This window comes from Paramormyrops kingsleyae, chromosome 17, assembly GCF_048594095.1.
Source record: "Paramormyrops kingsleyae isolate MSU_618 chromosome 17, PKINGS_0.4, whole genome shotgun sequence".
NCBI classification, from domain to species: domain Eukaryota; kingdom Metazoa; phylum Chordata; class Actinopteri; order Osteoglossiformes; family Mormyridae; genus Paramormyrops; species Paramormyrops kingsleyae.
In genome coordinates, this window is record NC_132813.1 from 9,891,519 (window position 1) to 9,913,428 (window position 21,910).

At 43.6% G+C, this 21,910-nt stretch overlaps 1 protein-coding gene and 3 non-coding genes across 9 annotated transcripts; 3 read left to right on the forward strand and 1 right to left on the reverse strand.

Moving 5' to 3' along the window:
* The first annotated feature begins 175 nt into the window (after positions 1 to 175).
* On the forward strand, positions 176 to 16,551 carry sidt2 (SID1 transmembrane family, member 2). 6 transcript variants are annotated; one of them, XM_023833469.2, is made up of 29 exons: positions 176 to 675; positions 889 to 1,203; positions 1,525 to 1,640; positions 3,255 to 3,419; positions 3,854 to 3,899; positions 4,555 to 4,656; positions 5,010 to 5,093; positions 5,200 to 5,299; positions 5,565 to 5,630; positions 5,729 to 5,822; positions 5,912 to 5,970; positions 6,160 to 6,171; positions 7,107 to 7,151; positions 7,338 to 7,415; positions 7,976 to 8,035; positions 8,751 to 8,866; positions 9,460 to 9,533; positions 9,786 to 9,852; positions 10,039 to 10,112; positions 10,614 to 10,737; positions 11,295 to 11,412; positions 12,001 to 12,137; positions 12,652 to 12,760; positions 13,852 to 13,928; positions 14,031 to 14,077; positions 14,291 to 14,396; positions 14,935 to 15,045; positions 15,258 to 15,371; positions 15,905 to 16,551. In XM_023833469.2, exons 2-29 carry the CDS (start codon positions 985 to 987, stop codon positions 15,965 to 15,967), a joined length of 2,583 nt encoding a protein of 860 aa, XP_023689237.2. In that variant the 5' UTR covers positions 176 to 675; positions 889 to 984; the 3' UTR covers positions 15,968 to 16,551. The 6 variants fall into 6 exon arrangements, with proteins under 6 accessions (XP_023689237.2, XP_023689238.2, XP_023689241.2 ...); XM_023833470.2 differs by having other exon boundaries at positions 176 to 1,203; positions 7,341 to 7,415; XM_023833473.2 differs by lacking the exon at positions 7,976 to 8,035 and having other exon boundaries at positions 176 to 1,203.
* Positions 16,552 to 17,058: 507 nt separating this feature from the next.
* On the reverse strand, positions 17,059 to 17,199 carry LOC111854977 (U4 spliceosomal RNA). Its single transcript, XR_002840794.1, has one exon. It is a non-coding gene; the product is annotated as a U4 spliceosomal RNA (small nuclear RNA).
* Positions 17,200 to 19,435: 2,236 nt separating this feature from the next.
* On the forward strand, positions 19,436 to 19,493 carry LOC111854978 (U7 small nuclear RNA). Its single transcript, XR_002840795.1, has one exon. It is a non-coding gene; the product is annotated as a U7 small nuclear RNA (small nuclear RNA).
* Positions 19,494 to 20,707: 1,214 nt separating this feature from the next.
* On the forward strand, positions 20,708 to 20,764 carry LOC111854979 (U7 small nuclear RNA). Its single transcript, XR_002840796.1, has one exon. It is a non-coding gene; the product is annotated as a U7 small nuclear RNA (small nuclear RNA).
* The last annotated feature ends 1,146 nt before the right edge of the window (positions 20,765 to 21,910 follow it).

Here is a 21,910-nt window from a genome sequence, read left to right on the forward strand (position 1 = left end):
TTCTTGTAAAATCCTTACATCGAACAGTTTAAGTGTCGACAAACAAACATATTTTCTCACGACAAAAACCATCCCTCGGTAAGAGCTTTACTACGTCCCTCATCACCGGTCCGGTGGGGATGACGTCACCGCGCCGCTGGATTTGTTTACAGCGCTCTTCTGGGCGACAGAGGGCGCTGCTGAGCTACACGGATTTAACCCAAACTGTGCAATTCAATCCGACGGAATAAGCCAGGTGCGCGTGCTCGAGCCCGCAGGAATGTAGACGGTACCGATTACGGTTTTGGTCGTGGGACGGTACTCTCTGTCTGTGTTATAGGCTAAAAGAACAAAGCTTAGATCTTCACTGGAGGAGACTGGACCCAGATCCGGCCCCATGATTTTACGGTGCCTCTTGACAGACAGTGTCAGTGTTTATACGCGCCGCTATTGCTAACTAGGATATTATGTGTTAAAGAAAGCAGCGACTCGGGTCAGTCGGGAGAGCCGTGCACCGGGAAATTGACAAGTGCAGAGACATTTCGGGAGGATGACAGGAGGGAGGCGCACGGTTCTCCTCCCGATCGTGGCGCCGCTCGTTGCCGCGGAGGGAGAGTAGATACGCGGCCGAGGAGCCGCCGATCGCGCCGCACGGAGACTCGGTGGGGGTATCATGCGCTGTATCCGATGCGGAAGGTGGGTCCGAGGTCCTAGGAGGTAACAAAGTGCCAGTCATGCCCATCTTTGTGTTTCGTGGCTGCTTTTGGGACTCCTTAGCTAGGCTGTAGGGACAAACAGCTGCTACCAGCTAGCCTTCTGGCTGAACCAGTATACCGACGTTTACATTGTGATCATTTCTTTTGCAAAACTGGGCTTTCAGTTCTGATTTTTATGTCTTTTTTTTGCAAGACGTCAAGCATATAGAGGTCTCGGGAGATATTCGCGTCGCAAAGCGTAACAAGTAAGCACAGCCACAGTAAACAGATCGATCAGCCGACGGGGAGGATGCGGACACGGCGGAAGCCTGGCCCGGTTTGGCCGGGTTGCGGAGCTGGACTCGTGGTTCTGTGCCTGTGTGTGGCACCTTATGGGGCCTCCGCTGTTGTCGGCGAAACCAAGACGGTGTACCAGAGAGATGCAGAGTTCGACGTTACCTACAACGACACGGTGACCAGCGACATCCAGACGATCTACGCCTTTAATCACACTGTGTCTCGCAACAAGGTAACGATTTCAAGTGTTTATGCTTTGTTGTTACACTCACGCATACATGTTTACTAAAAATGATGTCATAGACAGGAAACAATTACAAATGCTTTTATACATTCGGGTATAATGGTGGCGATCTTGTTTACATTATCCATCTGAAGTGTATCTGTTCATTGTGGGGTTTGTTACTTCTTGTGGAGTTCCTGGTGGTCATTGCACTCACAATGTTATTGTAGACATTGATATGAAAACCTTTTCAGTTGTTTTACTGACGTATCCAGTTTTTGTGTCTGATAGGTGAATATGGATTGAAATGTGTGTCGTATTTCCCATCAGACAGAGGGGGTGCGGGTGTCAGTGCAGTCGGAGCAGGTGGACAGCCCCATCCTCTTCGTGGTCAGGCAGAAGCAAGCAGTGGTCTCCTTCCAGGTCCCTCTCGTTCTACGTGGCCTGTGAGTACAGATATCTGTTTGGCGTGGTCTGTGAGATGGGTGGAGTTTGCGTCACCGTGGGTCCAAACGACATCCCAGGCTAAGGGATCAGTCTGCAGATGTAGAGGCCCAAGTACAAAGATAGGGGAAGCACTCTGGCTGACTCTGCTGGTGACATCACCTTTTGAGGAGTCTCAGTAGACTCTGTGATCTCATTTATCTCCATTGTTACGATCGACTTGAAGGATTGATTTCATTGATTTTTTTTTGTAGCAGAAATACCACACAGGACTTGCAGCTTGGTACTGGTGTTGTCAAGCCCAGCAGGTGGAATTCCTGCCTGCGATAGATGGACATTGTAGTGTCCATGTTAATGTGAGAAAATGTGAAAAAGAATGAATCTCTTCTAGTGAGATCCCTGAATGTACCATGACTTCCTGTAGGATAGTGGTGGGGGGGGATTTCTCCCAGGGCTGGCTTTATCTTTTTGGTGGCTCTTGGCAAGGCTTTATTTGGGACCCCCCCCCCCCCCACCAAGAAAACTGATCACTTCCTCCGCAGCACAGGTAATTAGCCTATAGCTGGAGACACCCTTCATTTCTTCACACCTAGAGGAAACATAGTTACACACTCTGAGCAAAAACTACATATAACCCTAAATATAAAGAGGCATGGAAGGGAAGGGGTTTGAACTGGGGTTTCATTCTTATCTTTCTTTTGTTCCTCTTCTCTTTTCCCCAGTTTTGTTCACCATTTTGTTTAACTGGTGTAATAATGGATTGACACAGTCCCATCAAGGGCCTTGGGGTGGCTCTGTTTCGAAAGGCGCTTTATAAAAAATAAAATGGATTGAATCTCCAGCGCAGGGCGTATGCGGGTGTAAGTGATGAGTTAATAATTCATAACTACATCATTGTACCTGCAATAAATTTTTCACCTTTCATATTTAAGATTATGTTAAGAAAATTTTGCCGCCTGCATTTTTGAAACACTTTATTATCTCTTTGTTTATTTTTTTTTGTGTTTGGAGTTTTTTGTAATACAGTTAGACAACAAAAAATTCCCCCTGGGCAATCAGCCGCAACATTCTGTCATGCCTTAAATAATCTGTAATGGTCTTGGCCTCCAGTCAAGCTCTTGGCTCTGATTACTAAAGCGCAGGTCAGAATTCCACCCCAACTTGCTCAACTCTGGAGAGTACTTTACGCGTTCGGTGACCACTCATGCCACATGGAGAACTTTTGGACTTCCTCAAATGGGAAACTCACATGTGGTGATATTATTAGACATGCAAATGTGTTTATGGGTGTAAGACCTGAAGTTCTGTTTGCTTGGAAATTTACTGCCACTGTTTTTATGTGTTTGCTCGTGGTTGCTCATGTGAGACTATGAACCCTTAAGGCAAATGAGCCTACATTTGTGTGTTTTGAATCTGTCACATGTCCTGCACTTGAGCGCCATATCAACAGCTAGACATGCCATTCGTATAAAGGTCTCACTCCTGCCCCCTGCTGTCTAAACAACGATGCTCCTTGGCTTAACTGTGTTCTAAAGGTTGCTTCGAAACTATCTGTATTGTGTCCCCTCCGGCGTCTTGCGCCTCTGATTTCGTGCCCCACCCTGTCTGACACCCAGATACCAGCGGAAGTACTCCTACACCCACGTGGGTCGGACCCTGTGCCAGCCCCCCACACGTGCTGCCAGCGAGATCCAGTTCTTCTTCGTTGACGTGTCCACACTGTCAAGCCGAGGCGTGAACTACCAGCTGCGGGTCAGCCGTGTGGAGAGCTTCACGCTGCAGTGAGTCGCGACCCACACCTGCTGCTGATGCACCCCATCCCCCCCACCACGTTACATAAGGGTATAAGGGCAGTACCTTGAACATTTCCTAAAGAACGTTACAATGTTTTTTCCTGTTGCCCCATTCAGAAAAGCACAAATACTGAAATGTGACCGCTAAAGAAAATGTTAATTATTCATATTCAAATTAATAATTAATTTTAGTATTGTACATTGAGATGATGTGTGTGTTCCGAGATAGCTTGGCATCTGCTGTGGAGGGTCCCTTGTGTGTCCTTTCCAAGAGACACTCAGGCGCTCTGTGGGCCTGTACTGGATGGATGGATGGATGGATGGATGGATGGATGGATGGAAGGAAGACGAGAATGAAGGTGATGGCAAAGCAAGACAGTGAATTAGACCAGAGGGGGATTAATGAACTTTTTTTCCTCTAGGACGGACACGAAGTTCAGTTTTGTTGCTACTCCATCCCAGCCTCAGGTAAAACCCCTGAGAGGCCGCTACACTTCAGCAGTCCAGTGCCCCGTGTGGTCAAACACAGCATTGCACATATACATGCAGACGTCATTGCCAACCAGTTGGATCGTCTCAATACCAAATCACCAACAGGGTTTGCACGATTTCACATTTCCTTGTTATGAAATCGGCAGTTTAATACCTCAGTTCTGATATTTAGTAAGGCGTGACCGAAACCTCTGCCCAAGTTTATGGCCAGGAGATACGGGGTATGCCTGGATTCTTCTGGGCTTCCATGTCACCAGGTGTGAAGTCGAAGTCCGGCAGGGGTGATCTGAGCGATAAAGCTGAACATAAGCTTATCAAATGAGTGACAGTATGTTTCTCTGGGCCCTATATGTGTTTGTTTCTGAGATGTAGAGAAAATACTGGCAAATATGGGCTTTGGGATTAACTGCTTGTGTTTGTAGAAGAATCACCATCTGGCATTTAGCGTGCCATTGTGTATCTGGCAAGGCAGTAATCTGAATATAGCACTAGCTGTGAGGCGTCCTGTTTCGTCCCAGTACTGACAGAACTTGCGTGTATGTGTGAGACAATGAGCCGAATAAATTAAAACGCTTGATCCTTTGCATGCTAAAGCCACCTCTCTTCACTGGTTGTCTTGTCTTTTGTCCAGTACTTTAAGTACGCGTTCCCCGATGGAGTGGACTCTGTCATAGTCAAGGTCAATTCCCAGATGACTTTCCCCTGCTCCGTGATGTCAATCCAGGACATCTTGGTAAGAAATGCGTTCGGTCTGTTTTATCAGACCTCCACCTCCACACATGCCATCTGTGTGAAAAATATTTTGGTTACTAAAGGTCTCTTCGCTGATCTGTTTGTGTTGTGTCAGAAGCTTAAAGGTGTGATTCTAGAGGTGCAGCTAATCCTACATTTTAGTGTTGGCAGATATCTGTGCCTATTGCAAAATGCCTGGCTGTTTACTAAAGGAAGGCTGCAGGAGTGCTGACTTGCCACAAGAGGGTGCATTTTGCCACGCATACATTAATTTTAGCCCAGAAGGACAGTAGTGAAAGGTGGAGTATTGTTTTGAATAGGGATGAATACTTCTGTGACCCGTCTGTCTCACAGTGTCCAGTGTATGATTTGGACAACAACGTGGCTTTTATCGGGATGTACCAGACCATGACGAAGACGGCCGCCATTACGGTTCAGGTAATGAGCCCGTGTCAGTGGCAGCGTCGGGTCTGCCGTCCCGATATACCAGCTTGATGGCATGAGGGAACCTCCTTCCTCTGACACGTTCTCCCTCTGTCTGTAGAGGAAGGACTTCCCCAGCAACAGCTTCTACGTGGTCATCGTGGTGAAGACTGAGGACGAAGCCTGCGGGGGCCCTTTGCGTTTCTATCCCCTGCGGCCTGGTGAGTACGGTCTTCATCCTGTCTCTGTTTGTCACAAGATACCAATAAAGTGTAAGATATCAGCAATACTAGTGTAGTACAATAAGAGGTCAAAGGGGACAGACTCCGCATTAGACGGCTTCAATGTTTCCCAACCCGGCCCTCGGGGATGTTCAGATTGTCCACGTTTTTGCTCCCTCCCAACTCCCTCCCTGGCCTTTTGAGGAGAAGATGGCCTAAACCTGCTCTAATGGATTTTTTTGATTTAACTCTCCCCTCTCTCCAGATGAGCTGATTGATGCTGGAAATCGGAGTAAAACCTTGGATGTCGTCGTCTCCCCCGCAATCAAATGTAAGCAGGGAGATGACATCAGTGTACGGTGACGCTTCTCATCTTGACGTCCAGCGGTCTGACACTCTTCCCTCACCCCCGTTCCTTCTTTTTTGCAGCGGAGGTCTACGTGATGGGCATGCTCTTCTGCCTGGGCATCTTCCTATCCTTCTACATCATCACCTTCCTGGTGGCCTGTGTGGAAAACAAGAGGTCAGCGGCCGTCGGCACGTGTTGCCCCCCCCCGGCCCACTTCAACGCGATGTCCTCCTCCTTAGCCTTTGCCATGTCTCCTCCCCCAGGATGCACAAACGGAGGGGGGGCCTGCTGAGCACCCCGGCAGCGTCGCCGGCGGAGACAGGTATCCTAGCAACATTGTGATAGTGTGCCGGATGTTCTACAGACCAGAAAAAAGAATTCAGTGTATATAGCCTGCTAGATTCTCTCCACTCTGTGCTTGAGTGACTATATAACAATCAATGAAACGTATTATTTCAAATGTAATGTGTTTTTTTTTTTCCTCCCTGCTTGTTGTAACATTGTGCCTTAGCTTCTCTGCTCGGTAAGAACTGAGTGTAAGAAAATGTGTGCATATCTCCCGTCGCCATTTTCCGTTCTCTGCATGTGCAGTACTGCTTACACATGTGCACTAATACACTATAGTCTTGCCCACGTGTGTATTTCTGTGTGAACGTGCCAGTCTCTGAAACATACGTTGAAGTCACCCAAAATCTAATACTAATACCTTACCAGACACCAAGAAGCTGATTGGTGGATCCTGGTGCTCTGTCATTTCTCTGTATCTGATAAGCAACTGAACATCCAGTGATGTTAAAAATTTTCTAATATGACAGCGTCATGATTTTTATTTATGTTTTTATTGTAGGAGACAAATAATTGCCAAGAATTTTGGCTTAAGGTGTATTTGAATAGCGCCGTGCATTTCAGTGCCGAATGGAGATGAATCTGTCTGATTGGCGTTGTCAGGACAGAGTTCACATAGAAGTTTGCCTTGAATCAAAGCTTAAAATGTATCATTATTGTTGCCACTGTTTAAATGAATTTCCCTAATGGCAAAATTAGTACTGCTTACTACGTTCTGATTCATGATGGCAAGATTTGCCTGTAAGCCTCCATCAAATATAGAAGTGATGAGAACATGATTGGATGTTCGCCAACAGGCGTTACCAGGGGTTACTTCTTATTCTACTGCCCCCTAACTTGTTGGAGGACTCCTAACAAGCTAGCGTCTTTCCGTTATTAACAGTGTCATTGACTAACCTATTAATTATGCCAGTGGTTCTCAAACTTTTTGCACAGCATTCCACATCCAGGAAGTACTAGGCTCACCGCATGCCACCATTATGACTCACTTTAAAATACAGAGATACCTCCATGTACCACCAGAGGGAGCTGGTATGTGTGCCATAGTTTGAGAACCACTGAATTATGGGCGTGTATTGTCTGTCTGTGGCTCTAAGCCTTGTTTCTCTGCAGGTAAGGGTCTGACCCCTGGATCCCCCTATGAGTATGGATCTATTGGTGAGTTACGGGTGCACACACCTCTATGTTGAGTATATGCCATAGCATTGGGACCACAGCATTCGTCCTACCTGTGCTTTTATGTGATAACTTTTTTGCCCCCTCATTGAAAACTGAAAGCTAAAGGTCATGTGGCCCCTGTTTGAACTACAGTGACACTCTGTCTGTCCTCCTGTCTCCCACAAGCAGACAACAGCAGCCTACTAAGTTCGGAGCCCATTACAGACAGCGTAGGGTCGACCGACGTCAACTATGGATACATGGGTATGGAACTGCAACACACTTGTGTCCAGGCACTGAGGGACATCGGTTAAGAAACCTTAAGTCTTAAATGCTAAGGATGCAGGTTCATATACCAAGCGATTTGTTAATGATGCCTTGGAAAGAAGTTTTACTGCAAATATCTACAGTCTACAACAGAATACAGACGCTCCCTGGGTTACGATGGGGTTACTTTCTGATAAACCTATCGTAAGGCGAAAATGCATTTTAATACAGTACACCTAACGTAACAGACATCATAGCCTAGCCTAACCTACCGTAAACATGCTTAGAACACTTACATTAGCCTACAGTTGGACAAAATAATTAACACGGAGCCTATTTATAATAAATTGTTGAATATCTCATGTAATTTATTGAACTGAATAATCATGCTCATTGTAAAGTCGAAATATCATAACATGGACCATCATAACCCGAAAATAACACTTAAACTGGTTTTATTAAAGCACAAATGTAAGTTGTGTGTGGGAAGCCGATTGCCATAACGGCGCTTAGCTAAAGCACCTGCAGCTGATTGGTTCGTTTCTGTCATTTGTCAGGACGCGAGCCCTTCAAGCGCAGATCACTCACCACGCTCTTCCACTTAGCCGTCCGCATTGGTGATATTAACTGTTGATCGCATTCTTTCCCTCACTCCTGCGAATCAGCACTGTGCCTTCGATTGCCTGATGTACGAATCAGAAATGAAAAGTAATGGTAATGAATGACGGTGTGTATTTCAGCGGTTCTCAGCCCTGGTACTGGTGTAAGACTCTATGCTGTGTTTTATTCCAACTAAACAAACTAGTTGTGGCTGATTGGAAAAAAATGAACATAAACTAATCTGTAAAAGCAGTGTTATAGGTCTATGAAACTAGTCTTGATCTGTTCATTCAGCAATTGGATCCCTTATTAATGAACTGTTCTCAACCAGTTTTCAGACTTTAATTTAGCCTGGTGTTTTCTAGAGTAAAAGACTTTTGAGGAGTATTTTTGTCCCAACTTATCAGAAGGAGCTCAGAAATGTTAATCAAATTATCTTCCAAATCCAGCTTGTCAAGTTGACCTATTTTCAGGCTTCAGTTGCCGTGAATCAGGCATGCAGAGTCATACACCAGCACCTGTGAACGGGGGTGTAATTCCGGAAAAAGTCTTGACGATGTGGAATATTTTTTCACTGCACGAGTTAAGAAAAAAAAAAATGCCTGTTTAAATTTACCCTCCCTCATCTGAGAATCACTCTCAATGTTGAAAATGTAGAAATCGGCTACCGGGCTTCATGCCCTCCGTCCAGACGGATATTCCGGTCTCACTGGTGATCTTCCTCTTTGCCAGAGCGTTCCCTGGACAGTGTGGGCCGCTGCAGGCAGGAGTCGCTCAGTTCTGTGGAGGAGGATGATTACGACATTCTAGCCGACATCGACTCCGACAAAAATATCGTCCGCACCAAGGTCCTTGCCCCTCCCCCTTCTGTGTTTGCAGAAACGGTGACATTGTAATACGGTGTTTCCCAATCTGGTCCTCGGGGACTTGCAGGCAGTCCGTGATTTTGCTCCCTCCCAGCTCCGGGTAGGGGAGCGAAAAGGTGAACTGTCAGCTGGTTCCCGAGACCCGAATTGGGAAACACTGCTGTAATATATATTCCTGAAGACGGAGAAGGCCAGTGCCCATCTAACTGTGAGAATGGGCCAATGAAAGACGTCACTAGTGTTCTTAATGGCCTGTAAGTTTTTCTAAATGTGTAAAATGAAAGTAGTATCCTAAAGAAATGACCACCAAGGCAGGCTAATTAAAATATCAACATTGTGGTCCTGTTGATGGTTGAGGTTCCAATAGGAACATATTAAAACATTAATTAAGGTGCAGTTATAATAACTAGAATTAGCATAACTAAATAGTTAACACACACACTAATGAGATTGATCGCCTTGCCTCTGCATTGGTCACCAAACATCCAGGCATGAAAGGGTGAAACTCATCAACGCAGTCAAGTGTGTTGGGTTGTGAACCACAGCAAATGCGTTCTGTCTCCTCACTTTTCCAGAAGTTTCTGTGTGTGTCCGATCTGGCTCGTAAGGACAAGAGGGTTCTGAATAAAAAGTACCAGATCTACTTCTGGTAAGAAACCTGGAATTCTGACTGCATACAAGTTCCAGTTTTGAGTGAGAGTTATAGAACCGTGTCAGTGTTATGAACCCTGATGTTAAAATCTGCGTAATGCGAATTGTATTAATTATTATTATTATTATATTAATAATAATGACAATAATATTAATGGTGGTCAGTGTACTTGCTTATCTGGGAACACAGTTAGCATATTTGAAGCCCTAGAAGCATGAACTTCGTTTACATGCCGGTTCTTGTCACCAGGAACATCGCCACGATTGCAGTCTTCTACGCTCTTCCTGTGATCCAGCTGGTCATCACATATCAGACGGTATCCCTCACCTCTCCCCCCCACCTCCCACAGTGCTTTACACATGAGTGACGTGGTCAGGGCTTGCAGTGGCTGACTGCTAAACTGTATTTAGCTTAATGTAGATCCAGTGTGTTGCACATGGATGCTAAACTATGCACTGATCGCAGCAGTGCCGGCCTGTTCCATTGTGTTTGTGATTGACAGGTGGTGAATGTGACCGGAAACCAAGACATCTGCTACTACAACTTCCTCTGTGCACATCCCCTGGGAGCTTTGAGGTCAGGTCTGTGTGTCTCACTGCGTGTGTCTCACTGCGTGTGTCTCACTGCGTGTGTCTCACTGCGTGTGTCTCACTGCGTGCGTCTCACTGCGTGCGTCTCACTGCGTGCGTCTCACTGCGTGCGTCACTGTGTGTGGTGTGAACAATGTAAACTGCAGGCAGTCTCACAAAAAAGAGACCAGCATCTCCCCCATGCTCTCCCATTTAACCGCTAACACCATCCTTATCTGCTATTTTTAAGAGTGTTTGTAAGCAACCAGCTATTTATATGTGTATTTTGGCTACATAACTAGTCAGTGGAGGGGGGTTGTTCTGTTATATTTACTTCCGTTTAAAGGCCCAGTTTTGTGTGTGCGAGTATTACATAATTAATGTGTTTTATATATTATGTATACATGTATTTGTATGTGTATAAGAAAAACGCGTATTGTGCTGTTTTTAGGTAAGTGTAGCATAGCTTTAGCCTGTCAGCTGCTAACGCGGCCGCTCCCCGACACAGTGCCTTCAACAACATCCTGAGCAACCTGGGCTACATCATGCTGGGCCTGCTCTTCCTGCTCATCGTGCTGCACAGGGACATCATGCACAACCGGGCGCTGCTGCGGCATGAGGTGGCGGCGCTGGTGAGGATTGGCGGCGGCGGCCGGGGCCGTGCCGGCTCTGCAGGCCCAGCCCAAAGCTTAGCCGCTTCCCTTTTACGTTTTTATTCGTTCGGCGAAAGCTAACATATTTAGCGACATGCATATCTGAGAAAGCAGGGTCAGATGACCGGGGGCGATCGGGGGTTAAGATCCTTGCTCAGGGGCCCAAGGGTGACATCACTCTGCCGATTTGACCCTGGTGACCTTCAAACCGCCCCCAAAAATTCATTTTGCTAATGAATTTTCAGAGAGAAAGAGCTGATTGTTCACAATTGATATCAGTAGTATTTTAATATACTTTAGTATCTTTTCGCAGTTGTAGAAAAGCGTGTTGGATGTTTTTGGCCAATCATGTTAGAAGAACTATATATAAAAAAGTTAACATTTATTTATGAATGAGTGATCCTTGATGACATCCTGGAGTTGTATCAGTAATTACTCTCATGGGCTATGTAATGCATCCTCTGTCCTCTAGGGGCAGATTAGTGGTTTGACTGAAAGTGAGGGATTGCTGACTCTTCTCTTGTTCCCTGCTACAGGAGTGCGGCATCCCCAAACACTTTGGCCTCTTCTATGCTATGGGCACGGCGCTCATGATGGAGGGCCTGCTGAGTGCCTGCTACCACGTCTGCCCAAACTACACCAACTTTCAGTTCGGTGAGGGCGCCGCTGCCTGAGCCTGGGAATGAATTCTGTAGTTTATGGAAACCTGTCTGTCTTGATCCTGCACTCAGCATGTATAGAAAGGGGTCACATGGTGTCAAACACTGCCTTGATGTCCTTTCAGTTCAGAATTCTGTAAATATATAAACAGTTATCTATATATGCATAAATATATAAGCATACACACTGTTCCCCATTTCACAGAACAAGTCTGTTTTGGTCACATACACATTAAACCACTTAGTAATCTGTGCACTTGACTGAGTCTGTGTAGGACTCACACAGACTAGACTAGAGCTCTTCAAATTTGGCTCTTAATTTCAAATCCAGGCCTTGTTTTCAGTTCTGCCAGGTACTTGGTTTAATAATTACCACACGGGTCAAAGAAAGGTGGAAAACCAGCAGTGCTCGGACCTTCAGGACCGTGATTTGAATATCCCTGGACAAGACCAAAAACTGAGACTCAGTTGATCAGCCGTGCCTCAGAATGTGCCAGAGCATGTGTAAGGATGTACGGTAGCCTGCATGGGACATGTGCATTACAGAGCCTGTGTTTGCTCCCCTTTTCCGCTTCCCCCACAGACACCTCCTTCATGTACATGATCGCGGGGCTCTGCATGCTGAAGCTCTACCAGAAGCGGCACCCCGACATTAACGCCAGCGCCTACACCGCCTACGCCTGCCTGGCCGCCGTCATCTTCTTCTCCGTGCTGGGGGTGGTGAGGCTCTCCTTCCTACGATGGACACGGCAGCAGCACAACCTGTCGTCATCTACGTTCAGTCTGAGTCTCTCGGTCTGAGTCTCTCGGTCTGAGTCTCTCGGTCTGAGTCTCTCGGTCTGAGTCTCTCGTCTCTTGTGTTGATATCAGAAGAGGAGTCGTATCGGCAGTTGTTATTAATGTTTTTATAACATTTACACCTAATTTGTTGTGTAGCACAGTGGTTCTCAAACTTTTTACGCCATGTATCACTTCAGAAATTATTAGGCTCTCCACGTGCCATTATGACTGAAGTTTAGCAAAAGGAGATGCCTCTTTGTACCACTGGAGGGTGCTCATGTGGCATCAGTGGTACATGTACCATACATTGAGAACCACTGCCAGCACATTGATAATGTGAGACTCCAAGCCATAGGCAGATGGATTGCTATAGAGACCAAGAGAAACAGGCTGATCGACTCGACGCATGCGCACTTTCTCGCTGAGGACCTGCAGCGTCTCTCCTCTCCTCCAGGTGTTTGGAAAGGGGAACATGGTGTTTTGGATTGTCTTCTCTGTCATCCACATCATAGCCACACTCCTGCTCAGCACCCAGCTTTACTACATGGGCCGCTGGAGACTGGGTATGAACACGAGAGCTCCCTGCCATGTGACTGTGTGTGGCTGACCTTTTGGGTGGTGTAGCAGATACTGATCTAGCAGCAGAGAGGCTACAACGGGATCTGGATTTGATTAGCGACTGGGCTGATACTTGGCAGATGAAATTTAACATCGATAAATGTAAGGTAATCCATGCAGGGAGCAGAAATATAAAGTACAGATATTTTATGGGTTCCACTGAAATAAAGGTAGCTGATGATGAGAAAGATCTCTGTGTGTATGTTGATGCTTCCATGTCCCACTCTCGCCAGTGTGGGGAAGCAATAAAATAGCCAATAGAATGTGGTTATATCTCTAGGTGTGTGGAGTTTAAGTCAAGGGAGGTGATGTTACATTTATATCATTCCTTGGTAAGACCCCAACTAGAATACTGTGTGCAGGTTTGGTCACCATACCTTAAGAAGGACATTGTTGCCTTGGAAAAGGTGCAACGTATGGCTACGAGAATGATTCCTGGTCTTAGAGGAATGTCTTATGAGGAGAGTTTAGCTGAGCTGAATCTGTTTAGCCGCGAGCAAAGGAGACTGAGGGAGGACATGATCCAGGTCTATAAGATTCTAACGGGTCTGGATGCTGTTCAGCCAAATGGCTATTTCAATATTAGTTTAAATACTAGAACTCGTGGCCATAAGTGGAAATTAGCGGGAGAACATTTTAAAACGAATTTGAGGAAGCACTTCTTTACACAGCGTGTAGTTAGTGTGGAATAGTCTTCCTGCTAGTGTAGCGGAAGCTAAAACCCTGGGTTCCTTTAAATCAGAGCTAGATAAGATTTTAACAACTCTGAGCTATTAGTTAAGTTCTCCCCAAACGAGCTTGATGGGCTGAATGGCCTCTCGTTTGTATAGTTCTTATGTTCTTATATAAACCATGGTTACCGAATTTACCCGTGCATTTCTTCAGAGGCTTTTTTTAAAGCAGTTGGTGTATGCGTGATTGCACTGGGCTGTTGCGCAGCTGGTGTATGCGTGATTGCACTGGGAAGTTGTGCATTAGTGTATGCATGATTGCACTGGGCATTAATGTTGACCTATAAAACTGCCATGTGTTTCAGACTCTGGCATCCTGAGGCGTATGCTCTATGTGGTCTACACCGATTGCATCCGGCAGTGTAGCGGCCCCATGTACATCGTGAGTCCCTCTCTTTAACAGATGCTCTGATCTTGCGTAACACTCCTGAGTGTAACTGGGCTCATTACTCATTCTTGTCTTTTCCCTCCATCTCTCCGCTAGGATCGAATGGTACTGTTGGTGATGGGCAACATTGTTAATTGGTCTCTGTGAGTATTCAAGTCAAGACACTTTTATTGCCATTTCACACAAATGAAACAAAGTTGCGTTTTGCAGAGCTTCGGACAGCTAGAAGGAGGAACAGCTGAGCAATAAACTTGATGAGTTTTGATATTGTAAGACTGTCAGATGTACTGGACAATGAAGGCATTTGTATGTTTATGAGGAACAGAATAAAATAAACAATCTGATATCCCATGCAGGGCGGCTTATGGACTGATCGAACGTCCCAATGACTTTGCCTCATACCTGCTGGCAATCGCCATCTGCAACCTCCTACTCTACTTCGCTTTCTATATCATCATGAAGGTGAGACCTTCCGATGTGTCTCACTAACCACTTTTGTAATAAAATTCAGTCTATAATTCAGGACCCCAGCCGCAAACTGCTGACCCCTCTGCAGACTGATAAGAGGTGTCCAGCATCAGAACCACTAGATTCAAGAACGGCTTCTTCCCGGAGCCTTTCAAATGTCCAACATCCACATTTCCCATGACAGTCGTACCCATGACACCTGCACTCTGAGCTTAGATATTACTGCATTCATCAGCCTCTGATCACATATCATCCAGTTTTTGCAGTTTTGCATTTTTTTTGCACCAGTATGGTACCATCTAGCCTTGTTTACATTGTCTATATTGTTTTGCATTTTCTTGTTTAGTCTTTTGTGTGTTGCGCATGACCAGTAAAGAATCTTGAATCTTCATATCAGCACACATGCTGTCATATTGTGAAATGTGCTCCCTGAGAGGAAGACAGCGTCTCTGCCATGACAGGAGTAGCGTGTCGGCTCTGGGGGACAGGTGACTGACATGGTGTTTGGTTCCCGGCGGCTGTTTGCTTGCAGCTCCGTAGCGGTGAGCGGATCCATTGCCTGGCTCTGGTGTGCATCCTCTTCACCGCGGTGGTCTGGGGCTTTGCCCTCTTCTTCTTCTTTCAGGGACTGAGCACCTGGCAGGTGAGTTTTATTCCCCTCCCCCCAAATGCTCAGAAGCACCAGTATGACACACCATAGCATTCTGTGTGAAGTACAGTAATAACGTTTCCCACACCACCCGAGTTTGGCGGGAGGGGCGAGGGCTACTGGTGTCCACAATAGCACAGTACCCAAGAAGCAGATAGAAGTCTATTCAAGAACGTTTCAGTTCAGTTATTCTCTGTCGTCTTCAGAAAACCCCAGCTGAGTCTCGTGAGCACAACCGCGACTGTATCCTCCTCTCCTTCTTCGATGACCATGACATCTGGCACTTCCTGTCTTCTATCGCCATGTTTGGCTCCTTCCTGGTGAGTCGCGTGTGTCCACACATGCACAGTTCTGGGAAGTCTGACTGGGAGGGATAACACAAGTGCTCCCGGGTATGGAAATTGCTGGGGTAGACCAAATGCAGATATACATTACTGAAAAGATGAAGACTTCTGTATGTGTGGACTCCATGATTTACATTGAATACCAGTTGCTGCCCATACCAAGAATTACAACATTCAACAAACTGCTTTCTTCAGTAGAGTGGAATTAAATTTATTTAGCAGGTACTTTTTCTCCAACGCGACATATTGGTGAGCAACCAGGGTCAGTTAGTTTATAGAACATTTGAGGTTAAAGGTCTTGCTCAAAGGTACAAAAGTGAAACCACGTGACCAGCCATGGGATTTGAACCTACAACCTTCCAATCACAACCACAGAGGTCTAACCCGCAAAGCCACACACTTCCCTTGTAATGTGGTTCCCCTTTCTCATGAAAATATACACATCTTACAAAAATGTGACGATTTCAATTTCTTCTGACCCAGTTCTATTCCTGTTCCTTTTGTCCCAGGTTCTCCTTACTTTGGATGATGATTTGGATGCTGTACAGAGGGACAAGATTTATGTCTTTTGAGGGACTGTGCGCCTTACTAATCCCACACACTGGCCATTCATGATGCAGCAGTGAGAGACGGGCAGTAGACAGCCTTGCTGCATGATTCAGGGTGTGAGGGTCCGTTCTTTCTCACAGCCAGAGGGGGGCGCTGTGCTACAAATTCTGAGCCTCTGGAAACAGCTGCCGTGCCAAGTGATGACTGAACAGCACTTTGGTTCCTTATCACTGATATGTGTCTGTCTGTTATCAATGGTGATATCCATGTTAATGTTAATGATATTAATGCTAATTCATTAATGTCATATCACATCTGAGCTGACTTGCTCTCATATGTCAGGAATTGCAGAGCTTTCGGTGTGACTTTGCACGCATATCAGCTCTTTGTCTGTATGCCTGTGGCCTTCAATGTTCTTATCTAGTGCAAACCTGAATCTCTTCAGCACTATTTCTTCAATAGGAGCTGATCATGGAAGTGATTGTATACAAGATTTAATGTCCATAAGAGCTGAGAATATGTTTTGTACTGTATGGGGGTGGGGGGATAGATTTTAAAATTTATGAATTTATAAAGAAATGTTACTGAATAAAGATTTTCAAAACTACTGTTTTTTTTTTTATGTTGGACTTTAAAGGTTCAAATGTACAGGTTTTGAGTTGGAATCTGAGGCACATAGCCAAACCCGAAATTATCACGAAAATAATCCTATAACCTCTTCAGATCCAGCGGAGCAAAAAAATCATATTGATATAAAAATTTTGATTCGACAGGAAGAAGTGGTTGGCAAGGTCACGTCTACAAACATGTAACGTCATCTTAAAGCGCTAAGTGTCCTCTAAGAAACAGCCATTTACAGAGAAACATGAGCAGTATGAGAGATGTAAGGAAAAACACAATAGCATTTCCTGTACAGAGATCAAAGATGAATTAACATGGTAAAATAATGTTTTTTGTTACAGAAGCATCGGTAATTTGCTCGACAATAACGTTTACCCGGCAAATCCTAACCCGTTCACACAACTACGACGAATAAGATTATCCGTGTGTTAACTGCGGTATGAATTGAAAATGTATCAAGAGCGTTTTTTGCTATTTTTTAACCGATTACAAGCCTCCGTAGAGACCGTCAAAAATTGCCTACGCCGACTATATTTCAAGTCGTCAAGGCGGGGTATTGGGTAAAGTTTTCAACTAGCAATAATCGCGCCTCGGATAAACCTCATAGGCTACGATACTGCCACTGCGCAAAGCTGACGAGGACTTCGGGAAGGCAGGAGTGCGGAGTCTGGGCTTACCCCGCCGCTCCACGGTAATTTATTTAACTTACTGACTTTTGGGAATCCCTGATAAAATAAAAGTCATATTTACGTTTTTCTTACAGTTTAAGTAATTTTACTACAATTTATCCTTGATAAGCTTAAATACTAAATAATATATTTGAAGGCGCGGTGCATGACGGGACATTTATGCAAATATAACAGCCACTCCATTACGTCATTTCGGAAGTAAGGTTTTAGTGCGCCTTTTTAAATTAAAATCAGTAAAACTATAAATGGTACCAGTTTTATAGATATAGCATGTAAGATTTTGTAATAGTGAATACGCTTAACTGATATTCTAAACAGGATTTCAATTACGTACACTAGGTTAGTTTAACAACAGTTTGATACAACAGCCACGTTCTGTTATTTTTCGTGTCCGAAAGGCTGATATTAAAAATGCAAATTAAAAACGTCAGAATGCAAGCTGAGTATTTACCAAGAAGATTTCCTCCAAATAAAAAAGACCCTCGACGAATATATGTTGTTATTATGTCTAATGTTTTACGCATGTTTCACTCGAGAAAGCTCTTTACTTGTCTTTGCATGTGAAAGACGACTGTACACAGTTACCGCAATCCTCGGATATCTGAAGTGAAATCGCCATTCGTTGGTAGGCCTATTGTGCAAGCATATAATCACCCAAGTGAAATGTTTTTAACTTCTAGTTTAAGATTTGTTTTAAAATATGTAATTGTTGAATCATTATATGTTATACTTTGTTACTCTTTGGCTGTTGGATCGAAGCGGATGTTCCGAATTCGTCCAATAGGTGGCAGATGTAAACCTCTTATATGCAAGTGGTCCGGTGTTATATAGGCTGGTATAAAGTATTAACAAATCAGTTGAGTTGTTCATTGTTTAAAAATTGGTGGAACACATCAGCAATAAAATTTTAAAATTATTTTGCCGGGTTTATCAGAATATACTTCAACATCATTTGGCAGACACTTATCGGAAAGCAGAAAGGATGTGTATAGTAAATTTAAACATGATGGTATTTCACCCCGGTTGCAGAGTATTTAATCCTGTAGCAATCCACGTGGTGACTCCGTTGGTAACACTGCTGGCTCTCACTCCCACTAGAGGTTGCATGTTGCTCTTAGTGTTTAAAAATGGCCGAGAGAACGGCCACGATTTGGCAGAATTTCTGATTTCAACGCACTGAACTATCTAGAACTGACTTTATCAGTGCAACAGCTCCTCTCATGCTGTTTATGTTCATTGCCATCGTGGTTCCCATGTTCACTTGCCAATATCCAGGAACGTGTCACTCTGTAGGTGCAGTTTTTTACCGCTTCCTACCCTACATCTGCTACTGGATGGAACTGCTCTGCTACTACACTCCTCAAACCAATGATTGGAATTCTCCGAAAACATCTTTAAAAGTGCAAATGATGTGTGTGCTTAGAATCCCATTTGAACAAAGGCTTGAAAAGCAGGGTTGATTTCACAGCTGAGTCACAGGGTTGATTTCTACACTTCACGGTGTGTTTCACAGCTGTGATGGAGAGAGACTTCAGTGTGGGGACACTGGATGACCTCCTGTGATGTGGGAAGAGATGGAGAGAAAAAAATTAGAAAGGCAGGTTCTAATTGTTAAATATCCAGGGCTCTCAAGTCTCACGCATCGACCATGAGGCACACGCTCCGCCCCTAACAGATGTAATCTCGCTCCAAACTTTTGGTGAAACTTAAGAGCCCTGAATTTCCTTGTATTGCTGCATGCTGAAGGTGGTGACAAGATAGTCTATGACTAGTCTTGACTAAAAAATATAAATGTGATTCATAATGCTGGGAGTTTCCGTCTCATTGTCTTCACTGATAACTATCCACTGTATCTGCTTTATTAACTAGGACAATTTTTCCTTCTCTCTTTCCATGGATTTTCTCACTTTCTGGATCTCTTTTAGCAGCTCACTGTTTCTTACAATCAAATTCTTTCGGGTCACTGTAATACTGAAAAGACTTGCAAATTTGGGCAGCGTACACGACATGCTTAGAGAAAGGATAGTCATTTGGAAAGGTTTTGGCAATGACGGCATATTATTGGTCGTTGGTGCACAATATTTGCATATGACACACCCCCTAGCTGACAAAACGTACCCAGCCTAATGGAAATATCAGGCGCCTTGCACCGGGTCGGTTGTGACGACCGTTCCTGATCAATGGAGATTTTGCTCTTTTAGTATTTGTCTAGTAGGTTTTCCTTATTAGGAAAGCCCCTTTGAATGGTGAAAAGAAAGATATTATTTTTAACTATTTTGGGCATTTGTTGCGTTTTCTGTAGTTTATAAACCATATTGTTGTATTTTGTTTGTTCGATATTAGTGCTGTCAATTTCCTATCTGTAAGTATGCGCGTATTCCTTTTACTGTACTACGTGTGTTATTTGCAATCAAAATTTCCGCGTACTTTTTGAGCGATCGAAATACAAAACATACAAAGTAACATTCCGAGTTTATCCACTAGATGTCACTGTTAGTCCGTAGCAACTCGGTTTTATCCAGACTACATGATGTATTGTGGCGAAACTACGGGCAATGCATCAATGCTATTGAATCTATTGCTGAAACAATCTGTTGAACATTGAAATTATAATTCGTATTAATTGCAAAGCATGATAACATTATAATCCATATGTCTTCTTTTACATAATTAACATTTATATTAATCTATATTAGATCAAAAATGATAGGCATGGTAACTTTAGGCTTGATTATACTTAATATCAGTGGTAATTACTTATGCACATTTATATTAACACCCGACTTTGTCATTTGCATAGAGCACACCCCCTTGTCATAACACATACTCGGTCTGATTACCAAACAATATGTAACACAAATTTCATTGTTTTATTATAACCACGTCTCCCTTGTGTCGAAAAACTTCTATAAGCTATCTTGTGGCATTCATAAAATGGTAACTTTCTTCAACGGATATAAGTAATTCGATTGAACTAAGCGATCACCTCGATTGTTCTTATATTGAGAAAACTAGAACGTGCTCTATGAAGTTGCATTTCTCGTTCACTTTAAATGAAACGTAACCGAAATCAGTTACAGAAAAAAGCCACGTTGACGTGAGTAGAATATGAACACTTTCCATACACAGCATGGGTGGGACTCTCGACAATGGAGGTGAGATAGGGACCCCAGGTTATTACATCTGCTTTTTTTCTAAGAAATTTCTTCATTCTCTTTTATCTTTATTCTTCTCACTGACGGGATTTGTCTTGACACCACACCGTTTCCTAAGCTAAAGTTGTTTCTGACCAATAACATTAAAGAGATCCTTTGCAATATCCGGCGTAAGCGCGTGTAAAATCTGTTCTCCATATTTGCATGAATTACGCCCTTACTTGACAACACTTACCCAGCCTTATTGAAATGTTACTCGTCTTGCACTCGATTGGTTGTGGGAGAGTTTGTTTGTTAACAGAGTTTTTGCTTTTTAGTGTTTGTCCAGAAGGTTTTCCCTGTGGGGAAATCCCTTTTATGTGTTTTAATGAAAGGTTTTGATTACTTACATGCATACTGTCTATGAGTTTGTTGGATTTTTATTTTTTAACAATTTTTTTATAACGTCTAGTTATGTTAACAATAAGAAGTTATGAAGTCTGTGGAAAAGTCTCTGGTGGTGTTTTTGTGCGTGTTGTAATTCAGTTGTTTTGAATCTTTTATGAATTTATACATAGTAAACAAGGACATATATCCAAGAAATGGATGTAACTGCACCAGTGAGTATTGCGAGGTGGGTAGTGGTGGCTTAATGGTTAGGGAAACGCAACTGTAATTGAAGAGGACAGATTTCGTTGTTGTGTGCTGTGGTGTGTCAACAATGATCACTCAATTCAAGAATGGCATGTCTGCATGCTATGCGGATTGAAAACTGTAACAAATAAAAACTTCATGTTGGTTCTTTTTATTAGAATAAGTTGGTTATACTGACTATACTAGTCTAGCTATTCATGATAAGGCTATTAAAATGCTTTTATTTCAAGTCATAAGAAATGTGTTTTTTACGACTAGGTGGCAGTGAAAAACCATCAAAGAGCGGCGGCGCTGTTGAGATAACAGCTTAACGCCTTGTGCGAATATTGCAAAATGATTGTAATTTTTTTTCCCTCACTTAAAAAAATGTGGACATTGTTTAATTTCCGCATAAGTAAATGTAGCTGTACCACATTTATAATCACAACTTTGATTTTTGAGAAAATTTGCATGAAAGAACGTAAAAGGATTTCTAACTGCCAAACAGAAATATACAATATAGCTACATCACAGGACACCCATTAATTAAACAATGTGAACATAACTGGGTGCTACGGCATTGCTGTTTGAGTATACTTGTGTAGGAAATAAACACGACACATTATGTTATGTTAACAAAACCACTGAAAAATCATTTCCTTGAAAGCTATTGAAATGATTGCGGTAATATTTCTTTTACAGTCAGGTAATCTGTATATTTGAGTATAACCTCCTGAGTCCCGGGCTTTTGTTTGGTGTGCATGTTTTATTTCCTTTAGCTATTTGGGATTAGTAGTACCTCATAATCATAAAAACCAAACATTATTTTTTTGAACAATTAATAGTTTTAAACTAAAACTGATGTCCTTATATGAGGACGTAGGGTCTC